This window comes from Bombyx mori, chromosome 4, assembly GCF_030269925.1.
Source record: "Bombyx mori chromosome 4, ASM3026992v2".
In the NCBI taxonomy this organism is placed as follows: domain Eukaryota; kingdom Metazoa; phylum Arthropoda; class Insecta; order Lepidoptera; family Bombycidae; genus Bombyx; species Bombyx mori.
This window is the reverse complement of record NC_085110.1, coordinates 13,651,119-13,675,176: the sequence shown is the minus strand read 5'-3', so window position 1 is coordinate 13,675,176 and position 24,058 is coordinate 13,651,119. Positions and strand designations below refer to the sequence as shown.

Here is a 24,058-nt window from a genome sequence, read left to right as displayed (position 1 = left end):
GATATGAAGGGTGACAGCGATAATACGATTTGATTCAAAATCTTTTTTTTAGGATTGAAGGGTTACGGGTGGCCCGAGGGCCTTTCCAGTTTCACCAGGACAGGTGGGCGAGCAAAGTCTCAGCCAGGAGGGATGCGATTTGCTAACAACTGTCCAAACGCCTTCGAAGGAAACCTAACAACTCAAGAGCAGCTTCTTCGTGAATGAACAATGATTCGAATTCAAAATCGAACCTTTGACCTCATATTTCATAGAAGGTGGCAGCAATTACATTTATGATCTCTAACCAGATAGGGCACGACTTCATTTTCGCCTTAATAATTTTATTTAACTTTAAAATAGACAATTATTGTTTCCATTTTTTTTTTATTGCTTAGATGGGTGGACGAGCTCACAACCCACCTAGTGTTAAGTGGTTACTGGGGCCCATAGACATCTACAACGTTAATGCGCCACCCACCTTGAGATATAAGTTTCAAGTATAGTTACAACGACTGCCCCACCCTTCAAACCGAAACGCATTATTGCTTCACGGCAGAAATAGGCAGGGTGGTGGTACCTACCCGCGCGGACTCACAAGAGCTCCTACCACCAGTAATCGCTATAAATTAATTACAGTTTATACAATATATATATAAATTAGGTATAAATTATCATGATATCAATTTTTTTTAAGTGAAAAACAATAAGACTGTGTCGTCACCACCACAGGAACTAAATTAGGGCGCTCGCTTTGAAACATAGGGTTAAAATTTCAAACGGTACTTGGCGGGCCAGTTTTATCTACGCTTATACATAACGTTTCCTATCGCCTAATTTACAAAGAATACTGCATTCGATTTCTAATCAGGTACCTATATATACAGTTAACAGCAAATGAAGTGGAAAACGCTTCCCAAGTTTGTCGAAGGCCGACGTTCCGGCAGTTGACTATGAATGGTGAGACATTGCTTGTGTATCACCAATTCTATTTCCACTGTTACAAATATAGATTATTCACAATACACAAATTCCAGTGCACTCTTAACGTTTAGTAAGATCAATGCTCAAAACACATCAGTTTCCTATTTCCAAGAGATAAGTCGAGCTGACGGTTGATAACAAGATACAGACGTATTAGTTTCACAAACCCAATGCAGCCAATACCATCCTGCCTCTCACAGCCGCGAACTATTCATGAACTCCGGTTTCAGAGACTGCCCCCTCCACCAACCGCGATCCACTAATTTTTAAACTATTCATTGAAAGTTACCCACTGAGTTTCTCGCCGGATCTTATTTTATTATTGTTTTAATATTAAATTATTATTGTCGATTTATAATTGCATAAGTTGATAAAAAATGCTATGCAATACCTTTACCGCGGCAGTCTCCGAGTGCCACACGTATTTTTTTTATATCACCACTGAATAAAATGTCATAGTAGGTACTCAAGAAACACCTTGGAAATTACCAAATCTAGCTCTGACTGAGTGATCACTGAGGCAGATATCTATAAATTCGGAATCAGCAACTGACTAGGGATCGCGTTGCATCTAGAAACCAAACCAGATATTTTTTAAATCCCAATTCGTTATAGATAATAGATAGACTTAAACAACAAAAATACCACAGACAGAAACATCGTAAAAAAGACACAAAAGACTTATTCATTATTGATTTAATTCGTATCTCTAAATATACCTATTAAATACATCAAAATATCACATATTTAGTCTTAATTAAAATAAGATCAGATTGAAAAAATAATAATACTGAACAAAAAAAGAACAAATTGATCGTCAAGACGCTTGTGTTAATTTCCATACTTTAACTGTTCTATCTTCACTGGCTGTTAACAATGTGTTCGAGGCCTCATCGAAATAAATATCGTTTATTGATCCTGTAACAAACAATTGACACTCAGACTATTGCAGAAGATTTTGCAAGAAATTTGTATATAAGTCGCTTATACCACTCATCACCCAAACATAGTACTAATTATTTTAAAATAAATCAAAATAATCCGTACACTACGCCACTAGTAACGAATACGATGCGGGAGTGCTCTGAGGTATTGTTCGAGATGATACCGTCATCTCGTTTTTACCATCGCACCGCCCGCCACCGGAGTAGAGTTGATCCATACTACCTGGAGCCACTGCGGTCATCCACAGTGCGTTTCCAGATATCTTTTTTGACACGTACCATCCGGCTATGGAATGAGCTCCCCTCCACGGTGTTTCCCGAGCGCTATGACGTGTGCTTCTTCAAACGAGGCTTGTGGAGAGCATTAAGCGGTAGGCAGCGGCTTGGCTCTGCCCCTGGCATTGCTGAAGTCCATGGGCGACGGTAACCAGTCACCATCAGGTGGGCCGTGTGCTCGTCTGCCTACAAAGGTAATAAAAAAAAAATACGCCACGTGCACTACGCCCGTGGTAATTTCTACCGCAATGTTCACTACGCCAGTATGAATACGTACCGTCGTGTGCATTCAGCTCCGCGTTCTGTGCTACAGTGAGCATGTTCCATTGTCGGAGCACGCCGGACCCTCCGCCAATCCACAATAAACTATTACCGTCCCAGTACAGCGACCTGCCGATATCCGGTAACTTCTTCTGGTAGACCTGGTTGGAAATAAAACACTGTTATACGTAAAATTTCGTTACTCTGCACGTCACGCAAAGCGAAACAAAATTGCAATAGCTGGTTTATAACAACATTAATGTTTTTTAATTATTTTTATTGCTTAGATGGGTGGATGGGCTCGCAGCGCACTTGGTGTTAAGTGGTTACCGGGGCCCATAGACATACACAACGTAAATGCCGTCACCCACCTTGCGACATGAGTTCTAAGGTCTCAGTTCAGTACAACGGCTGCCCCACCCTTCGAACCGAAACGCATTACTGCTTCACGGCAGAAATAGGCGGGATGGTGGTACCTACCCGTGCGAACTCACAAGACATCCTATCACCAGTAATTACGCCAATCATAATTAATACGCTTTTATTAGCCTCAGACGTATGTGAGTCGTCTATTATCAAAGGTGGCAATCTGTGCATTTGGACAAAAAAAAATTATTGATATGTCAATACAGATTGATTTGAATATAATCGTCTCCTTCAAAGAATACGGTTCAAAACCTGCATTAAATAAAGGTTAATACTTAACCTGTTATTTATCTAAGATGTCGTTCAGAAGAGTTTTGTGACTGCCAATGGAATACAAAGTCAATAATTCGTTTTTCTGATTTACCAATAATTGTCCAAAAGTTACATTGCCGGCTTTGATAATAGTCGACTCATGTATGTTAGTATGTAACGTAATATTTGAACATGCTTTTGACCCCCTTCAAAACGTCGGATTAACTCGAAGTTTGGTATACTTATTAAGAACCGATGACAATTCAATATTTAAAAAAAAATATTGAAAAATTTTAAATACAACTAAAAAATGAAAAATAATAGTTTAAAAAAAAAAACAAAATACGCTTTTATAGAAAATCCAACTAAAAAATAGAAAATAAATATTAATAAGTTTGAATTTAAAATAGTGTAAGAAAAATGATTTTATTGTAAAAAAAAGCGTGGGGTGCATGGTATCAGTAGTTATATTTTATAAACAGATATGAGTAGAAGGGTTATTTTGATAATATCCTGTAAAACACCCCACGCTTTTTTTTACAATTATATCATTTTTTCTTACACTATTTATAATTCTATTAAAAAAAACCACATATATTTATTGCGCGTAGGCAATTAAAAATAATTGAATTAAATTACTATATACAAACCGAATGCAGAACGCTGAGATCGGTAACAGTTATGTCTCGCTCCGTATTGGCCGTGACAATCCTATCTGCGGATAGTACGAAGCAAACGCAGGTGATCTCGGAAGGGTGAGCAGAGAACTTGGCAATCAGACCTTTATTATTCAAACTCCATATGAAAAGTTCACCATCCGAAGTGCCCGTTATTACATCAACTTCGTGTCGACGTCTTCTGAAATAAAAATGAAAGTATCCTACCATTATTTGGTAATAATAAATCGTGATGATTAAGACGTTTTTTCGGTTTATTTAACATTAGGTTATATGTCGTGTGAATTATAATAGATTTTGTGTTTATCGCTCGCTTGCAAACCAAACTCGACCAAATGGGATTGGACTAAATCCCATACTACATATACGTAAGGGACATGGATCCAATAACGCCATTTTCACATTATACATCACAGTATATAAATATTTTTGTATGTACATCACTTAACCTAGATTAACTACACACTGTCATCGGCGTTTTTCTATTTTAAAAAGTTTAAAAACTAATCTCATTATCATTCAGAAATATGCTAAAAACATTTGGCATTATATTATAAATTTCAATAATGGTAGGTGATTTAGTATCTTCTCCGGAGGCGCCGGAGTCCGACATAACCCGGTCTGTAAGCCCCCTCGACCAGGCATGCGAAAATGGATTCCCCAAATAAATAAAAAGTTGACTTAGTATAATGTAGTAAAAAAGTTAGGAAAATGTAGTACATACTTAGTATAATGTAGTAAGGTAGGTTATACCCGCGACTTTACTCCCATTAATAGAGAAAAAAATTATCACTTTTATAGGTTTTTTTCGATGCATTGTCACTTTCCGAAGAAATGGTGAGACAGTGAGGGCGTAAATGTGGAATAGCCACGAGCAGATCTTCCACCGACTACTTTATGCTCAATAGACAGGCGATCCAAATGCTGTTATTCGGTGCTTATATATATAAAGCTTATTTTTTTAAGATCTTCTGTAAAACATCTTCAATCCTAATATAGCAATGGTATCATTTTGCATATGTTCATAGTTACCTGTGAGTCAAACAGGTTATCTTTCCGTCGTGATCGAATTCCATTTTGAGACCCCGGAGTGCTTGTCCAGTCTTTCCAATGTTACCCCACACACGGACAACGCCGTCGCAGCCGCCGGATATTAGAAGACGTTCTGAAATCATTAAATACTTTTGATTAACAAGATTTACATTACCTTAATTGACAAACAGATCAACAATGTAGCCTAAGCCAGGTTTGTAATCTAGAGCAGATTTATCTAAGTTTTCTAACATCTGCCCAATAGGAGTCAATATACGCAATTAAATTTATGAACAGTTTTTTTTTTTATTTACGATAAAACTTCTTTCATAAAAATACAATTTCTAAAGTATCACTTCGTTTATTGATTATTTACCATAAAATTCAAGACGGATAATATATCACGTGTAATATGTGACTTTAACAAACCAAAATTAATTAATATTCATTTTCTGTCTTGACAATAATAATCATAATCTTTATGTAGCATTGTAGCGGATAGATAGATTTGACGCGTCTTACGATGTCCTACCAATTAAAATAATCAACCGTCAATAGTTTAACCAATACATTTTAATTTTGACAAATAATATTCTCGTTGCAGCTTTTTTTTATTGTTATTTGAGTGTACGAGCTCACAGCCCACCTGGTGTTAAGTGGTTACTGGAACCCATAGACATCTACAACGTAAATGCGCCACCCACCTTGAGACATAAGTTCTAAGGTCTCAGTATAGTTACAACGGCTGCCCCACCCTTCAAACCGAAACACATTACTGCTTCACGGCAAGAATAGGCGGGGCGGTGGTACCTACCCGTGCGGACTCACAAGAGGTCCTACCACCAGTAATTACGCAAACTATTTCATTTGTCGTACACATGATCGACCTCCGCGATGGGCAAAAGTAAAACAAACACGCTATTGTGTCGTATGTATAACTAACTCTTTTAGCAACATATTTTACATTTAGATTTCGGTGTTGATTTTTTGTTGGTACGGTCACCCTTATTAAATTCTATATATTATTTCATACCTTTATGCAGCCACGTGAGGCAACTGACAGAATCATCGTGAGCTCGAAAACTTTCCACAACTCGACCGTACTCCACGTCATATAGGTATCTGAAAAAATAAAATAAACATTTTCATGACTAATTTTCCAACTTTCAACATCTTATGAAGGCCTATTTTAAAAAGCGGTTATACACTTTTGGGGGGTTGAATGCGAAGAGCGATGTTGGTTGAATTGTTTTATTTTGTTAACATTTTTTTTCCTAATTATTATTATATTAATATGCGAAATTGTACAAATATAGGAAAAAGAGACAAAACCACTGGATATAGCTACTTGGGTTCTTTAAAACAGTCTTAGTAAATAACCAACCACCGCTCTATTGAGACTATAATTTTGATTCCATCCCTATTTTGCTCATAGTCTCAAAATAATCAATTTCATCTCATTACGCTTCATATCATTTTTCATTTTAAGAGAACATAAGACGTGGCTTAAGGATCTCGTTACAAGGCAATAAAACCTCAAAAAAAAAAAGATTAAAAAGCGTTCTCATCAACTCAAGAGCGCCTGGCTAATTTTCCACAGAGTACGACGGTAGGTAGCTAGCTCCAGTTCGTGCAAACTCACAAACCACCTTAAAATTTGAGATTTCATTACTTATGAAGTCTTTTGAGAAAAAAAAATTGAAGAGATACATAGACATATTAATATGCAAAAATTACATTGTTATTGATGTTTAAATAGACGCCAAAAACGAATGAAAATATTACAATTAGTATGTTAGTAGAAACCCTGCCTAGTTCTACTGTGAAAGTCTATGCGTTCTGATTAAAAGGAAAATAACCCTTATACAAATCAATTAAGAATTCGCCATGTCTCAAAGTGAGTTCCGGCATTCACGTTGTAGTGTCTATGAGTAGCTAATACTCCTCTGACACGATCAGAGCCCTTGTTTATTTATTTCAGGATTAATAACGGAACCAGGATTTTTTTTTATTTTGTATAAAGTTTTGCAATACCATATAAACTTAGTATAACAGTTATACCAATATTTATATACCTGTATTAACTTTTTCTAATTTTTCAATATTACAAATTGAAACCTTACATTTCATTGTCCCACGCTCCAACGGCGACAACGTTATTATCAACCATCACGCAACAACTCAACGGCGTGGGCGACAGAGCCACGCTTCTAATCTGCTTCCTCTTCTCGGCATCATAAACCTTCAAAGTCCCGTCTCTTCCAACAGAAATAATCCTTTCCGATTGACGGACAACACACGTAACCGACTCTTTATGCAGCCTTATAACGTCAATGCACTCGATTCGATAGCTCCGGTTCATTTCGCAGCACATGGGCTTGGCGATCTGAGGCGAGATTCTTCGGACGTGCGGCTTCGTGAACAGTTGTTTCGGAACTTGACCAAACTCCATAATCTGCACTTCCAGAGCGTGTCTGTCGTTCATATCGTAAATGCATTCCAAATCGACCGAACCTTCGTAGCATACATGGTGGAATACTGCGTGAGGAAAATTATCAAATTAGTATTAACAATAACCGGAGATGACTAGTCACATACGATCCTCTAACCCGTAACTAAGACCACACTATTGATTAGAGGATTACTGGTGGCCTGAAAGCCTTTCCAGTTTCACCACGACAGGTGGGCGAGCAAAGGCTCAGCCAGGATGGGTGGGATTTGCAAGCAGCTGCCCGAGCGCCTCCGAAGGAGACCTCAAGAGCAACTGCTTCGTGAATGAATCTATTACCACATCGGAATCGGGACCCGCTGAGAAGATCCGGCGAGAAACTCAGCAGTCTGATGAACGGATTAGCTTGCACGTCGAACTCTTTGCCGAGTTCGACGAGTGCGGTTACCGGGGTCCCTAAGCCTGCTCCTGGCGTTAGAGTTGAAGGCGTCTAATGCAAAGGTTTATTGGATCTGATGGATCCGTAAGGACTAGGATGTCTAAGACGTCGACGATGACTGGCTCCTGCGCAATCAGGACTCTGGGACTAACCAGCCGCGGCAACGATAGATGTGGAATCTAGCCCACAACCCTCGGCCCACCAGTGAGTAAGGCGAACTATTGAACCACTGAATCAGTCATAATAGTAATATATTTTTACTACTTTTACTACTGTGTAACCTATATTTTAATACCCTACATTCATTCACTTTTGGAATGCTTTATAGCCTAAACCATATGATGGATATTAAGCACGCAGCGTGGAAAGCAACAAAGTATCTAAGCACGAACACGAAATGTATTAATATTTAACAAATTGCAGATTTATTTCAAATTGATTAATAATCTGTGAAGTCAATTTTCACTTGACTACAAAATTGAATATAAATATATTCAATTTTATTATTTCGTTTAGCTTATGCAATTTTATATGAAATATTTTTACAACTTTAATGTTTACTTTAATATGAACACGTCACAGTTTTCGTTAGAAATACTAAGACTAAGGACTAAAGCTTAAGTGCAACGTTATAATAAACTTTAGAAATACAAACCGTTCTCAGCCTTAATAGCTTCTTCGCCTCTTTGTTTATAACCAAAAATCAAATCGATCCATAAATGTATGTGTTTGGACACATAATTAGACTCTAAAGCGTCTCTCAGCTTACATACGAAGTCTTCGGGAGATTTCGCCCATGGCGGTAGCGCCACGTCATTCACTTTGGTACCATCATGTCGGGAACCAAAGTCTATTTCGAATTTGTTTACCAGGAAATCCCCTTTCGCTTCTACATCATAAAATTCTGGAACTAATTCCTGTTAACAATCATCTTAAATATTTCAATGGAAAATTTGACCACAGCCGAAATCTTCGTTCATCTCACAATCTTCTTCTTCGCTGTCCTCCACATAGTTCTGACTTTTTACACTCTTCATTCAATATTCAATCTATTCTTCTATGGAATGCGCTCCCACTCAAAATAAGGTCGGCCACTACACGTGAAGCGTTTAAGACGAAGGTTCGAGAACTGTTTCTCAGAGAGTTAGCAGAGTCATCTAATTGATAATATTTGTTTATATATGTTTTATATGTATATATTTATGTATATGTATTTATTTAAGTACGAGTATTTGTATCTATAAATATTATGTATGTTATATATACACATATTATTATGTCTCAGTAATATCACCTTCACACTACACCTACCAAGCTTCATCTCTGCACTCCCCTAAGGTAGACTGTTAGAGAATGCCTATGGCATTAAGTCCGCCTTTATACTTTATAGTATAAGAAGCTATAAATAAAAAAAAATAAAAAAAAAAATTGTCATCAGATTATTTTTTTTATATTCGATCAACAATAAGAAAATATTAGAGATATATTATTATATACCTTATATCGTTTATACCTTATATAAATTACATCCTTAGAAATGAGGTGTATCGTGAGGTGTGTAATGAGGAGTATCAAGCATTATGCTACACGTGGTGGTTACACATATTTTACATATTTACCTTAAAATCAGACATATTTTTCAAACAGTTGTTGAACACATCTTTCATTGAATTGAACATTCTGTCGGGATGATCGAAACGTCCATTTTGGAGGCACAACATGTACTGCGGGTACTTACGAACCTAAAACAATAATGAGGTATTAAATACATAGATAATAATCATACCCTCCCTAAGTTTGGTGACAATTTATCATATGGTAACTTCTAGACTATTTACAATTAATGCTATACATTGATACAGTCAGCAGATCTATAGAATTTCCTCTGAAATTCATTGCTTCCACTACAATGCATTCAGAACTTACCAAATAAAACAAAACAAGTCCAGGGGCTGAATAATGTGAACCATATAAAAATTTTGGGTCTGTCATCTCATGAAATCTTTCTTTCAGTTTCTCCAAGCGATCAGGATTTAGTGCACCCATTGGTTTTGATAAATCCCGAAATGTTTCAGGCTTAGTAAAATCTATTGTTTCTGATGTGTAGTCAGCTATGATCCACGGAAACACAGGGTACTGTGTTAAATCATTTTTACTTCTATCAGCCATACTGTCAACAATTTATAAGTAATTTTATCATTAACATTTAAAGCCATATATTTGAGTTTAAGCACAACTTTATGTGTGTGTACAATTAAGCATTTTCTCAAGTATTTACAGTAGCAGGTTATTTAGCAATTTATTAATGATTTTAAAAATTTTTTTTTGGTTACTTGCTACTTAAGCTTTTGGTCTAGAGAGACTATGTCAGCGTCATCGGCTTAGTAGGTAAGATCACGGGGCTCAAGCCTGGCGATGTTGCTAACACGAACCCGGATCGGAAACGCGACCCACTGAGAAGATTCGGCGAGAAACTCAGTGGGCTGTGTCTGTGGGTTAATTTACTAGCCGAGCCCTTTGTCGAAAGCGACGGATTCGACGAGAACGATTACCGGTGCTTGGGGTACCTAAAAGCATCATTAGTGGACCAGGAGGATCCTAGATGACATGTTTTGGGCGACGTCGACCGTTTACCATTTGGTCCGCAGGATCGGAAATGTAGTTACTGGCAGCCACGATGAGAGGGGTCTCGTGTCATTCCGCTTTATCGAAATGGTGTTTTAATAAAATATAAAAAAAAATGTTATTATAATCTTACATTTTAACTACTTTGAGTTGTTTTTCACTAGTGTTAATTAAAAACATAAAATGTATAATGATTATGGTGCATCTTACCAATTTAGATAAGTCAAATAATCATAGTTAGACACAACTCCATTTTGCCACTGCAATGTCATCTCTTCAACATGCACTTTCTCCAAGCTGACATGAGGTGATTCCTCAAGTATCTGGTATATCCTATTCCGCTCATATTCATTTTCGAAAGTGAGGTATATGTGAGGAACTGAACTTTCTTCTGTACTGTATATTTCAAGCCCCTAAAAAAATTTTAAAACAGTTATTTTGGATATATTGTGACAATTTAGCATAAAGCAATTGAACTCTTCTATACAGTGAAAATTTTAAAATACCAATACTAGAAACCAATAAAATGTTTTAAATGCAGTTTAATGTTGTGCAAAAAGCAAACACATAGTCTACAAACATAGCTTTAAAGTATCATCCATCATTTAAGAGCCGCCCCGTGATCGTTTAAAAATACTATGTAGTTGTTTTATATTAGGTCTAATATCAATTTGTAGATAATAAAAGTTACAAGCATATTTTCAAATAGTTTGAAATATCAAATTTCATTTTTCATACAATTGCAAGTAAAAAGCTAGTCATTAATAAATAACACACAAAATGGATACATACAACTTGCCTTAGTAAAAAACGTCTCTTGTATATTCTCTTAAGGTTTTTAAACTTTATTTTCAGTATGGGGATCTGAAATAGAAAATTTTGAATACATTCAAATCAATGTGTCATATTAAATAAAATATGACACTGTGAAATTTTATACAGCAAGATTGTGGTCCAGTTGTTAGTGTCACTAAGCAACAGATAAATTTTTCATTTATTTTTAAAAGTGACAAAATAGCCTTTATGACTCACACTCTCGATATTACTGAATGGCTGAAAATAAATAGTTGTGGGCGTCAATGCTAATTTTCCTTGATGTCTCACTAATGGAGATATTTTTTCAGCTTGTAGTTCACAAACTATTTCTTCAGTGAAATCATCCATCATAACCGGATCAAACTTCATCCTCATATACCTTGAATGCAATATTGTAGCCACCATACTGTTGTGTTCCGGAGCATGCAGTGTTGATGCTCTGAGCAACTGCTGCATTTGTCCTAAGCATTCCTCTGCTGATGCAAAATCGAAAAATATATAAAAATCTTTTTTTTCATAGAAAAATTTATATGGTGCTAGAATATTTTCTTCTAACATTTCAGCATATTGCTTCACCTTTACTACAATAACATTATTCCGTTCAGTTGAATCAACAAGACAAAGTTCAACACAGTCTCTAAATTGTAGTTTAATGAGGGGATATGTCCAATCTCTTGGTTCAAATAAAAGAGACTTAGAACACAACTTTAAGCGACCTTCTCTGAAATAGTCACTCTTCAGTGAATTCTGTTGAGTTATAATGCATGAATAGTCTTCGAAGTATATTTCTCCGGGCTCCAAAAGAAGCATTGAAAATCTGAAAAGGGGGAAAAAATTATATTAAGTGTGTTCTTCAAAACCACTAATGGTCTTTGTAGAATAGCTTACCTCGATTTATCCATTGTTCACTCTCGAGTTTCTTTTGGTTATTTACAGTAGTATCTTTTAAACTATGTAAATATGGCGACAGTAATACTACGTTTGAGTAATTATTGCCTAAATATAAATCAAAACAAAGGTTTGTTTTGTAATGTATCGGCTGGATTATATATTTATCAACGTTTTAGGTCCTGGCTTTTCAAGTTTAAAATATTCTCTCAGGTGGCTTGTGAATTCACTCTGAAATTCATTGGTTTGTTTTGTTTGTTGTTTTAATAAAATTGTTGTAGTCATAGATTATACACTTAATATATCAGTTTTATTTTTCCAAATGGAAAGGCAAAGGTATCACATACAAAGGTATCACATACAGCCTAAATTTTTTATATATATAATTTTTTTTTATGAAATATGAAGTTATGAAATGAAATGAAGCTGATTAATATGAAACATGGCATGGTATGAAATGATATGAATTGAAATGAGATGATATGATATGGGATATTTTTATGAAAAATGATAATATGGAGTGAAATGAAATGAAGAATTTGAGACATTAATCAACTGGGATGAAATTAAATGAAATAAGATGAGATGATATGGGATCAAATATAATCTCAGTAAATAGGTGGTCGTTTACTGAGATTTTTTCAGTGGACTTTTTGGAGGATCCCGAAAAGTTACGTCCAACGGCTTTATTTCATTTTCCCACATTTGTGCACTTTCACAGATTCTAAGCAGTTAGTAAACCACCGTTATTACACATTTAAACCTGAAGAAACACTAAATAGACAAAATAAAACAAATCGCACAACTTCACATCTGGCGTTCCCGCCAAAAGTCCTTGTTAGTGTAAATATAGCAGCAATAGATAGTTTCTTGTTTGATTCATACATTAGACAGGCAAAGGGAATTAAGCCTTTAAAACGAAATATTCTATAATAATAATCGAAGCCATAGCTGTTGTATGAAAAGTTAAATGGAAAGGAATGGTTTGAAATGAAGTCGAATTAATGAGAAGTGATAAAATAGATGTTTAGCGATATGAAATTAAACAACCTCTCAACAAAGTTGTAGAAGTTCACTAAGAGCTCAATGCACATTTTGGAACCACTGGAGAAGCCGCGATTTTGTTTCATTTTCCCATATTTGTGCTTTTTGATAGATACTAAACGGGCAACAAACCAGCATTGTTATACGTGTAAACCTAAAGAAACGAACCAAATCAGTTCACACTTTGTGACCTCGTGTTCCAGTCAAAATTCCAACAATTCACAAAGCATGGATTAATTATTTCCTCACACCACTGACAAACATTTTAAAAAAAAGAAGTAGCTAGTCACTAAGTATTTTAATACTATGTCGATTCAACGTTTATAAACGACATCTACAATTGTTGGCCTGTGGGACACCATTAATCCTTCCCTCCTAAAAAAAGCAACTGGTGATAATTTCAATTACTATTGGTTTACTTAATATTCCATTTAATTTTATTTAATATTTATTTTAAATTACGGTAATATTTCTATACTACCAATTAAATTAAATAAAACAGAAATATACCACAATGTCAACTGTACCCTTTTTGGCTTGACTTTGCTGCCAACGCCGCGATAAAAAAATTATAATTAAAGCGCGCCATTTTTGAGTAAAGATAAAAAATGCAAGACGACAAAAATGCAGTTTACCAAATGCGTTTTCCACAAAAGCTTTGGTATTTACTTAATCTAAGTACTGACGCAGTTCTCTGGGGTGGTACAGGAAAAACTATCTTGCTAAATTACCGTATCCTACACAATTATCTGCAATGTGACAATTCCGTTTTTAAAACTACAAATATTTCCAGTTTTGTGAGACAACTAAATCTGTACGGATTTCGTAAGGTCACATCTCATCTCCAGGATCCTTTGTGTAACTCGAGCAATCCCTACATGCATGAATACATCCATGACTTCTTCCAATTTGGTAGACCAGAGTTGCTGCATAAAATATCTAGAAAAGCATTAACTATGAAAAAGACTTTTAAAGCTAAGGTGTTAATGATAATCTATAATTAACTAAGATGACTCCAAATGCATCAGTTTTAAAGTTTATTTGTTACAATAGGAAACTAATGGATGCATGGATCATATTTTACAATACAGTAGTTTGACTCCTCTACAGAAAGCACGTCGTGCCTTACGTTTGGCTCTGAATAAGGCTGCAGAAGATATAATTTTGCACAATCCATCATATCCATCATGTAGTTTCAAGTTTGATTGTGATGGTGAGTTTCAATTGGCAGCAGTTACTTTAAAACATTTCAGTTTAGGAAGAATTGAATATTGGGTTACTTTTTAGATTCTCCAGATGATCTCTGTGAAGAAGAAGAGTCTGTTGAAATAGAATGGCCTGATATCCCTACTCCAAAAGAGGAGCCAGAAATCCTTCCTAAAACAGGTTTCATATCTATTTCCCTTATCTTACTCCTGAGTGTTTTCCACATTTATCCTTACCTATTTCCTTTCTTCAGAACATATGCAAAAGCAAATACAAGAGAATATGTCACACAACTTTGCAAATATAAGGTATGTTTAATGCAATATTTTATTATTATTAATACAATGATTATAATACTTCAGAATAGAAGGAACAAAAGTATGATTGTTTTTAATTATTTGTACAACACTAATTGCATTATATTATTAATAGTTTAGAACTAAAATTTCAGAAGTACGTCATCAAATGAAAGTTTTATGAATTTCAATGAAGACTCTTCTCAGAATGCAAATGATAATTTCTGTGGTCAGTTCTTGAGCATGCCAGAACTTGATCCAGAACCACTTCAAGAAAGGTCTAAGGCAAAAATATCTCCAGAGTTTTATTTTGAAAACAATAAGAAAGAAATTACTGTTAAAAGCTTGAATAGAATGGATAGTGAACAAAATTCACTAAATTGTGTTCTGCCCTCAGTTAGCAATGATCAAAATGATGATATTATCATTAATGAGGTATGTATTAACAGCTTTTCTTACTGAATCATACGAAAATTGCATATCAGTCACACTAGTTACTGCTAGTATTCTGTTAGAACTTCAAACCAGTATCTAGCAAGGCTCCACAGTATTAGAAAGAAATTAGAAGGAAAATCTCACTACAGCAGTCAATATCCAATATATTACTGAACCAGAAAAGTACTAATGGTAAACCACCTCTAATTTGTAGGCTGAATTGATCATGTGATGTTTCTGCTGTGAGAACAATAGATAATAGCTGTTACAGTTATTTCTGTCATATAGTTACAAGATTTCAAGTAAAACTGATTTACCCCTTCATATCACAAATGTATGCATTATGATGATGTATTATATGAGGAATGGACACACATTTTAAATTATAAAAATAAATCAACCTTTATGACGGTAACATGCTGTTTATGTAATCAATAATTATAAAAAATAATTTTTCATTTTCAGAGTAATCAACAGAGTCATTACAATGGAGAATGGGACCAGATGCTAAATGATTTTATAGTTAACAAAGGCTCCAGTCAAGAATGCAGTTCAGAACTAAAAGATATTTATTGTCAGATTTCAAAAACTATAGACTTGTTGAATTCTTAAGGAAAATTCAAATATTAAGAATTCCTTATGCCATTTATTTTAATAAAAAAGTTACAATTTTTAAATTACTTCTTCTGTTTCTTCTTCTCTGCTTCCTCTTCTTTCTCTTTTTCAATGACAGATACATAGGAGTTTATAGTGTCTAAGTCAAGCATCTGCATTGGTTGACCTCTTCTCATTACAGCAATTTCTAGGTTCTTTTGGCCAGACTGTACTACTTCCAAGAGTGCTCTGATAGCCAACTGTAATTTAAAAATTAGAGGATATATTAATAATATAATTATTTAATTGTGGGTGTTATGTATGAAACAGAAAATAATGTAACAGCATCTAAATTAGTAATTTAGATTAATAAGTATTCATATTTTAACATTTTATTGTTGAAGTGTCATTGCATTTCAAATTTAAGTTAATATTCAATTGTATTTTTTACTTTCTAAAGAAAATTACCTTGACAGCTCCATTCTCTGTAGCAACTTCATCAGCGGTGTAATTTTTCTCTAGAAACTCTCGTACTGTCTTTGCAGATCTACCAGTTGCATTAGCTTTCCATTCATAATATATACCAGAAGGTTCAGTTTGGAACAAGTGTGGTGAACCATCATAGTCGAATCCTCCTATCAAACACGAAATACCAAATGGTCGACGACCATTGCTCTGAGTATATTTCTGTTTGAGACCTGCTATGTATCTTGTAATATACTCCAATGTTACTGGATCCTCGACTGTTAACTTGTGTGATTGACATTCGATTTGTGCACGGTTTATTAATATACGAGCGTCTGCTGTCAATCCGGCAAATGCCATTACGACGTGATCATCCAAAAGACATATTTTCCTCACAGTTCGTTCTTCTTGCAATTTAGCAACCGATTTTTTCTCAACACCTAAGACTACCACATCGACTCCTCTAACTCCAACCTGAGAATCGAGATAGATTCAGAATTTGAAAATCCCTTACTCATCGTCAATAAACATAACCAAATTAATTGTACTTACTGCTGTTGACCCCTTTCTGACAGCTTCTTGAGCATATTCTACTTGTAATAAATGTCCATCAGGAGAAAATACTGTGATGGCTCTATCATATCGGGCAGACATGGTTAAAAATTGTTAATAATTTATGCAGTAAGAAGTAATAGGTACAATGAATTAGAAACAAACTTCAAACTCGGCTTTCGTTCACAGAATATATATGAATGATTTTATGATTTACATGACAGCATTGACAGCACAGAGAATGTACATGAAATAAGCGTATAAACATCAAATTAATAAAAAGTAAGCCTTAATAGTATTAATTAACTAACTAACTTCGCAAAGTGTATCGCCTCCAGTGGATATGTAATTCTCGTATTTTGTAAAATTAAGACGTTAACTTGCCAAGAAAATAGTATTTAGTTGTGCAGATGTTGTAGTCCTAGGGTGCCCCGCTGAATAGGACCTTCACAAGTTGTCTCCACTTGACCCTGTCTTGTGCTTGCTCCTTGACATCACTCCATGTGGTCATGGTCATGCCAGCAGCCAGCTTTTTACTGGTGATAGGACCTCTTTTGAGTCCGCGCGAGTAGTTACCACCACCCTGCCTGTATCTGCCGTGAAACAGTAATGCGTTTCGATTTGAAGGATGAGGCAGCCGTTGTAACTATACTTGAGAACTGTATACCTTGGAACTTATATCTATACGTGGATGGTGCATTTACGTTGTAGATGTCTATGGGCTCCAGTAACCACTTAACACAGGTGGGCTATGAGCTCGTCCATCCATCTAAGCTATAAAAAAAGTCCTCTCGCTCTCCACGGTGTGTCGCCAAGTGTGGACAGGGTGACCAGGTCTTCTCTGTCACGCGGTTTCCACTCAAACTCCGCTGCGCCGTAGAGTGTGTCCCAGTCCCATTTCCGATTAGTAATGTCTTGCGCGTTGGCGATTTGGTCACATTTAGTCCAGAGGTCTTTATTAACCATAAACCTGGAGAGTGACCAAGACACTCACGAACCAATTGTTAGTGTTTTTATTTAAGTGCTTGAGGTCGATACTCCGCATATTCTGGCCAGGTTTTATCTTTATTAATGTTGTACATATAGTAGCGCTTAATCCACATGAACATGATCGTCTTGTCTATTTAGTCTGACATAAACCATAACGCAAAATATTCAATATTTTGAACTATACCGAAGGACTGAATATGAAATAAAATTTGCGGTCACTTAAGAGGAAGCCAAGGTAAAGGAAGACTTTTAAGCAACTGGCCCACACCAGACTCAAGAAGCACAGACATTTACTTGTGATAGGACCTATGTTATTTCGCACGGGTAGGTACCACCACCCGGCCTATTTCTGCCGTGAAGCAGTAATGCGTTTCGGCTTGAAGGATGGGGCAAGCGTTGTAACTATACTGAGACCTTAGAACTTTTATCTCAAGGTGGGTGGCGCATTTACGTTATAAATGTTTATGGGCTCCAGTAAGCACTTTTCACCAGGTGGGCTGTGAGCTCGTCCACCCATCAAAGCAATAAAAAAAAATTTAATGACTTTAAAAGTATTTACATAGAGCCTTATATTTTAGGTAAATTGATACTTAATTTTTTTATGCCCGCCTATTACTAATTACCTCGAGGGATTATGCTAGTTTCACCGAACGAGCTCACGGGGCTCAGACTTGGAGACTGCCAACATCTGCCCTCGCAAGAGCACTGCTTCGTTGAATCAACCACCGGACCGAAATATATTATTTACGTTTAATTTGGTTCCATTTCACTTTTCTTGCAAGAGATGGTTTTCTTCAAAACATATTTTTGAATTATGTTTCTTTTGCTAATGTAATGGACGAATCAACAAAAAAGAAGTATTTGACAGATATTGACCATTGACATTTGATACTAAGACGATGGCGGCGAGCAAGTTTGATTTGTGGTTAATTGATAAATTGAGATCACTAAAAACAGATGAAAGCGTGTTCGGGTCTTATATATCTGGTATTTTGGAAGGCGAAGACACCGTCGATGAAAAGAGAGACGCTCTAGAAGATATTCTGTCTGAGATAGTTGTGAGTAAAAACCCGATGGAAAACACCCGTTCTTCGCTAGAATCCTTACTAAAATTTGTTACCGTTAAATTTCTCAGAAAAAAGACATCTCGATACACGTACAAGAAATACTTGAGAAGTGGGAGGAATGTCAACCGAAAAAAGAGGCTGCACAACCTGCAACAGATGTCGATAGCAAACTTGCCAAACTTCTCGAATCCCAGACACTGGCCACTACAACTCGACGAGAATACACAGACGAGGAAAAGAAAATACGAGAAGCGATCTTGTCTCAGTACAGTCAACTCTCTGACAATGAGGTAGTTTGAATATAAAATGAACTAGCATGGTATATACTGTTGTGTATTATTATGCGCATTATAAAAGTTTTGTCTGTTCTAATTTATATAATGCACATTTGATCATTAGGAGGATCAGGCGCAGGAAGAACAAAATGAGAGTCCAGATCTAGTCAAAAACACAAATGCATTAGATGTGGCTGCTGCTGCGAGGGAGCGGAGGGAACAAGCACGTTTAGATGCTCAGAAGAAGAAAGAAAAGGACAAAGAAGATAGGTTAGTTTTAATAACTACTAATCATATCACTGCAATATTTCCATTATTAGTCTAAGTAAAATATAGTATAATTTTAGTTTTCACGAGTCATACATAATTAAAAGCACTTTTACAGTTCAATTTCAAGTGTTTGACACATTATAAATAATAAAACCATAAAAGTATTTTTGATGGGTAAACTTTGTTTTCTAATCACAAAATTGTAATAGCTTATGACATCTTTCAGGGAAAAACAAAAACAGTTGAAAGAAGAAAAGAAAGAAAAGCGTAAAACACAGAAAGGGGAAAGGAAGAGGTAGCAAAATATATGTTAAGAATGAACCGAAAACATTTTTTTATTATGGATGAACCGTGCAACGTAATATCCTGATAATAAATTGATGATAGTTTTTTTCCACAAGTATTAATCAAATTTGGAATTGGAATTTCAATTGTAATTGTTTTTATTAGTTTTGTTTTGATTTTATAGTTAAATTGATAAATTGAAGATTGACTGTTATTTAGCATCAGGACATTATTTAAATATTAAGGTACTACTTTAAGGGCTGCTTAGCTATTCTTTGCATGAGTATTTAGAATTGCAGAAAAATGTAGCCATTGTCCAGATAATTACAAAATGTCTACAAATATGTCTAAATTATTAGTGTCATTAATAAAATGTTAATTGATTGTCTTCTTGTGTCAGTGATCAAGTGATTGAACTTGATTATTTTTTGATTGATAATGAATGTCTTGAAATTTTATATAATCCTATGTTATAATCTTTAATATGTAAATTATACTAATTTAAAAATGAATATTGTTTACTGGTTTATTATTGTTACACACATTAGTGTGTCCTTTATGTGATTCAGTTTGAATTTAAGGACATGTTTGTTCTTAAGTGGAAACACTAACAGCAATATAAAAAAGTTTCTACTAAAATGATTTTAAGAAACTGATATATTTCATAATTAATTAAGTGGCTTGGTTTACAGACTTAATTTGTCTCAGCAGTGAACCCTCCAACTTTTCTAGAAGACAACGTAATGTTATATTATTTTTTTATAGTCAATATTTTAAATATTAATATATGTGTATTCTAATAAAAAAATATAAAATATTGCATGTTTTATCATAAAAATTTTGAAAAATTATAAGGAAATATCACACTTTCTTATTACTTAAACATTGAACTTCCTAATTTGTGTTCAGAATTCTTCATATAAGTGGTTTTTTTATGAATCTTCTTCAATTACAATGAAATTGTGAGCACTACCACAATATAGCTGAGTAATAGTAAAATTAGATTCTATATTAAAAGGCACTAAAGTTGGTTTGCTTATATGCAGTTGAGTGGCATTAATCCCTGTGTTTGCATGTTCATTCCAACCCCAAGCCCAAATGGTATTATCTGTTGCTAAACACAGAGCATGTTCTGAATATTGCATGTTTTATCATAAAAATTTTGAAAAATTATAAGGAAATATCACACTTTCTTATTACTTAAACATTGAACTTCCTAATTTGTGTTCAGAATTCTTCATATAAGTGGTTTTTTTATGAATCTTCTTCAATTACAATGAAATTGTGAGCACTACCACAATATAGCTGAGTAATAGTAAAATTAGATTCTATATTAAAAGGCACTAAAGTTGGTTTGCTTATATGCAGTTGAGTGGCATTAATCCCTGTGTTTGCATGTTCATTCCAACCCCAAGCCCAAATGGTATTATCTGTTGCTAAACACAGAGCATGTTCTGATCCTATTGCTACATCTTTTATGTGTCTTCCTTCTGTAAACAAAAATTCTGTGTATTGTATTGAAAAAAGTATTTCAATGTATTGTGACATTTATGTTCATAATGTAAGTCAATATTTATTCATAACATACCTGGTAATTTGATGTTTATTCTCTGCCCTGCAACCACTGTTTGGTCAGTTGCCAATTGTCCATAATTGTTTCGTCCCCAAGCAAGGAGTGTACCATCTTCCAACCATAATAATACATTTGACCAACCACTTAACAGTTTCTTAACATTTTGTCTAACATCAATATCAATTTTTTGAGGTGAGAAAATTTTGGGATATTTATCTTTTTGTAAAAGTAACTGACCATGTTTATTGTCACCCCATACATACAAAGCCTTTTCATCAGAGCTCCATGATACTGTGTGTCTTTGACCACATGCAACATGAGTTATTTTTCCTGTTATAACTACTTTCACAAACCTATCAGAAGATAGCTTATCACTGCCAAGGCCAAGTTGTCCATGCTTCCCACAGCCAGTTATCCAGACCTCACCCTTAGAATTAACAATTGCTGTATGCCTCAAGCCCATAGACACTTCACAAGCATTTACTTGCAGTCTTATTGGCTTTATGCTATCAGGAAATTCATTTCGAGGCAGCCCTAGTTGTCCATAGTAGTTGGAACCCCAGACAAATAAAAAATTATCATCTGTGACACCACAACTGAAGTCCCATCCACAGGCAATATTTGTAAACACTATACCACTCAATCTCCATGTTCTTTCAAAGCTGTTTACTTCTTTTTCTGTTGCAGTTTGTAGGTTATTGTTCCACCCGCAAGAGTAAAGTTTACCTTCCGTGTCTAAAAGCAATGTATGTCCACCTCCACATGCTATTTGCTTAACTTTATTGCCATGAAAGTCAATGTTTATTTTAGTCGGCTTCTCGACTTGTTCATTAACATAACATAGGCCGAGCTGTCCGTGTGAATTGGCACCCTATATTGATTGAAAATTTTTGTATTTGTATTAAAATTGAGAGCATTAAAATAATTGAAATGTAGAATATTTACCCATGACCATAACATAATTTAGCGGATACGGTTTTTTTTAACATACTACTTTTCCTGTCCTATTTAGTTATAGAGTCATCGTGTTAGCAATACAATTGAGTAACTATAAATCCAACACAGTTTGTCAAATAATTTCAATTTCCAATTATACTATTTAACACATCTACTGCAATGCAGTAATTTTTTTTAAGGGATTTTGTGACCTGGTAACTAAGACCTTTAAGTCATGTCTTATTTTAATTTATTTTCTTATTTTTATGAAAAATTATGAAATGAAATGAAGATAAGATGATATGGGATGAAATATAATCTCAGTAAAATGGTGGTCATCTACTGAGACTTTTTCATTGGACTTTATGGAGGATCCCGAGAAGTGACGTCCAGCGGCTTTGTTTCATTTTCCCACATTTGTGCACTTTTACAGATATTAAACAGTTAATAAACCACCGTTATTACACATTTACACCTGAAAAAACACTAAATAGACAAAATAAAACAAATCGCACAACTTCACTCCTCGCGTTCCCGCCAAAAAGTCCGTCCATAGATTATACACTTAATATATTTAGTCCGTCCCATAGAGTTACTATACTTATAACTCCATGGTCCGTCCCCACTGGCTCAGTGAATTTGGACCCCTTTTTTTTATTTTCGGATATATTTTTTTAATTATTTGTTCGTCGTTTGTTCGTTAATGTTAGAATGTAAAAATTGTTTGTTCGTGTTTTATTTATTTATAATTAATTAAACAAATTATCACCTTTAAGTGGGCCCCCTTTACTAGATATCTTTATTTTTATCGCTCATATTAGTTTTGATCAATTATCGACAATGTTCGACGACTGTTGGTGATTGTTCGATCATAAAAACAATTAAATTCCCAATTATTAATTATTTTATATCTGCTAATAAGCAAACCATCACCTCGCGCCACCTTTTTTTGATTTTCGGATTTTTTTATTTTTAATTATTTGTTCGTCGTTTGTTCCTGCGTTGACTTTGTTTTGTTGGCATCGTAAGCAGACTAACATGTGGCCCACCCGATGTTATGCAGTCACTGTCACTGCGTAAATGAACTGAAGACGTGTAGCGTCCGTATAGTTTCTGATTGATCAGATAAAAAATAGAAAATATTACTTAATATTATTAAATTATGTATGGACATAATTTTCTAAAAAAAATAGACCCAATGTTGATTCTTCGATTATTGCACCTTTAACTACTAGAAATATTGTATGAGATCTTTACCTCTTTATTCATTCATTTGTATCGGTATTTTTTTTGTTTTATTTCACACTATGAGCTTAATCTCATCGTTTGTTACGGAAGCTTTTGTCTGGATTCAGCGTTTGTATTCACAATACTTAACAAAGTGATTAATCGCGTCTCATCCACATCTGCTGAGTTAGAAACTTTCTGCTTGTTCGTGGCATTTGTTAGAAACCGAAGTTTGAGAAGTTTGTTTCGTAATTTCAAGATTAAGATACATTTAAATTAAGGATTATTTAGAAAGGAGCGCGTGGTCATAATTTTATACGTGCAAACATGAACGTGATCTTCAGCATTATATTTTATTAAAATGAATGGACACATCGACACTTGAATCTATTTAGTACCGAAGGGGAAAAACGTATCTCTTTAAAAATAATAGAATTGGGAAGAAAGTAGAATTATTTCGATCATTCAAACAATAAATAATAATAAAATAAAAACAAAATAAAATAAAAATCTTTTATTTCAAGACATCGTAGTCTCATAGTGTGTTAGTATTACAAATAATTTAAGAACTATGTTAGTATTTAAATAAATCTATCAAATCAGTCTCTGGCAGCATCATCAAGCAGCATGTAGAACATGCAACTTGATAAAGCTACCCAGGGTCGGCCATCCAGTCTTGCTGCTAATACCCTCCTTCCTTCACACTCTCCAAAACAATCCTTTTACACTAGCCCGTAATGCAAGACCCCTGAGCTCCAAATTGTAATAGGCATATAACTAGTTCCAAACCTGGGA

General features: G+C 34.9%; 5 protein-coding genes across 7 annotated transcripts; 2 read left to right on the top strand and 3 right to left on the bottom strand.

Annotated features, from left to right (window-relative positions):
• Positions 1 to 1,642: 1,642 nt before the first annotated feature.
• LOC101743558 (protein FAN) lies at positions 1,643 to 12,343 on the bottom strand. Its single transcript, XM_038010644.2, has 13 exons — positions 12,049 to 12,343; positions 11,377 to 11,977; positions 11,137 to 11,208; positions 10,555 to 10,757; positions 9,646 to 9,889; positions 9,339 to 9,461; positions 8,375 to 8,636; positions 6,955 to 7,369; positions 5,865 to 5,953; positions 4,832 to 4,964; positions 3,773 to 3,980; positions 2,461 to 2,605; positions 1,643 to 1,881 (listed from the first exon to the last, which is right to left on the bottom strand). Exons 1-13 carry the CDS (start codon positions 12,060 to 12,062, stop codon positions 1,781 to 1,783), a joined length of 2,610 nt encoding a protein of 869 aa, XP_037866572.1. The 5' UTR covers positions 12,063 to 12,343; the 3' UTR covers positions 1,643 to 1,780.
• Positions 12,344 to 13,644: 1,301 nt separating this feature from the next.
• LOC101743699 (uncharacterized) lies at positions 13,645 to 15,709 on the top strand. Of its 2 annotated transcripts, XM_038010511.2 has the most exons (7): positions 13,645 to 13,794; positions 13,886 to 14,072; positions 14,146 to 14,305; positions 14,380 to 14,478; positions 14,552 to 14,606; positions 14,750 to 15,029; positions 15,495 to 15,709. In XM_038010511.2, exons 2-7 carry the CDS (start codon positions 13,971 to 13,973, stop codon positions 15,639 to 15,641), a joined length of 843 nt encoding a protein of 280 aa, XP_037866439.1. In that variant the 5' UTR covers positions 13,645 to 13,794; positions 13,886 to 13,970; the 3' UTR covers positions 15,642 to 15,709. The 2 variants fall into 2 exon arrangements, with proteins under 2 accessions (XP_037866439.1, XP_037866438.1); XM_038010510.2 differs by having other exon boundaries at positions 13,659 to 14,072.
• Positions 15,432 to 16,819, bottom strand: LOC692896 (proteasome beta-subunit). The gene is given in 3 exon segments (NM_001046739.1): positions 15,432 to 15,883; positions 16,092 to 16,562; positions 16,641 to 16,819. Coding segments are annotated over 3 exon segments (750 nt in total). The 5' UTR covers positions 16,743 to 16,819; the 3' UTR covers positions 15,432 to 15,706.
• A 1,427-nt stretch (positions 16,820 to 18,246) lies between these two features.
• Positions 18,247 to 20,344, top strand: LOC101743999 (coiled-coil domain-containing protein 43). The gene is made up of 4 exons (XM_004930861.5): positions 18,247 to 18,688; positions 18,766 to 18,987; positions 19,097 to 19,242; positions 19,469 to 20,344. Exons 1-4 carry the CDS (start codon positions 18,530 to 18,532, stop codon positions 19,539 to 19,541), a joined length of 600 nt encoding a protein of 199 aa, XP_004930918.1. The 5' UTR covers positions 18,247 to 18,529; the 3' UTR covers positions 19,542 to 20,344.
• LOC101743851 (secretion-regulating guanine nucleotide exchange factor) lies at positions 19,233 to 22,617 on the bottom strand. Of its 2 annotated transcripts, none has more exons than XM_021351129.3 (3): positions 22,046 to 22,617; positions 21,116 to 21,971; positions 19,233 to 21,032 (listed from the first exon to the last, which is right to left on the bottom strand). In XM_021351129.3, the coding sequence occupies exons 1-3, from the start codon at positions 22,058 to 22,060 to the stop codon at positions 20,782 to 20,784; spliced, it is 1,122 nt and encodes a 373-aa protein (XP_021206804.1). In that variant the 5' UTR covers positions 22,061 to 22,617; the 3' UTR covers positions 19,233 to 20,781. The 2 variants fall into 2 exon arrangements, with proteins under 2 accessions (XP_021206804.1, XP_004930917.1); XM_004930860.4 differs by having other exon boundaries at positions 20,663 to 21,017.
• Between the last annotated feature and the right edge of the window lie 1,441 nt (positions 22,618 to 24,058).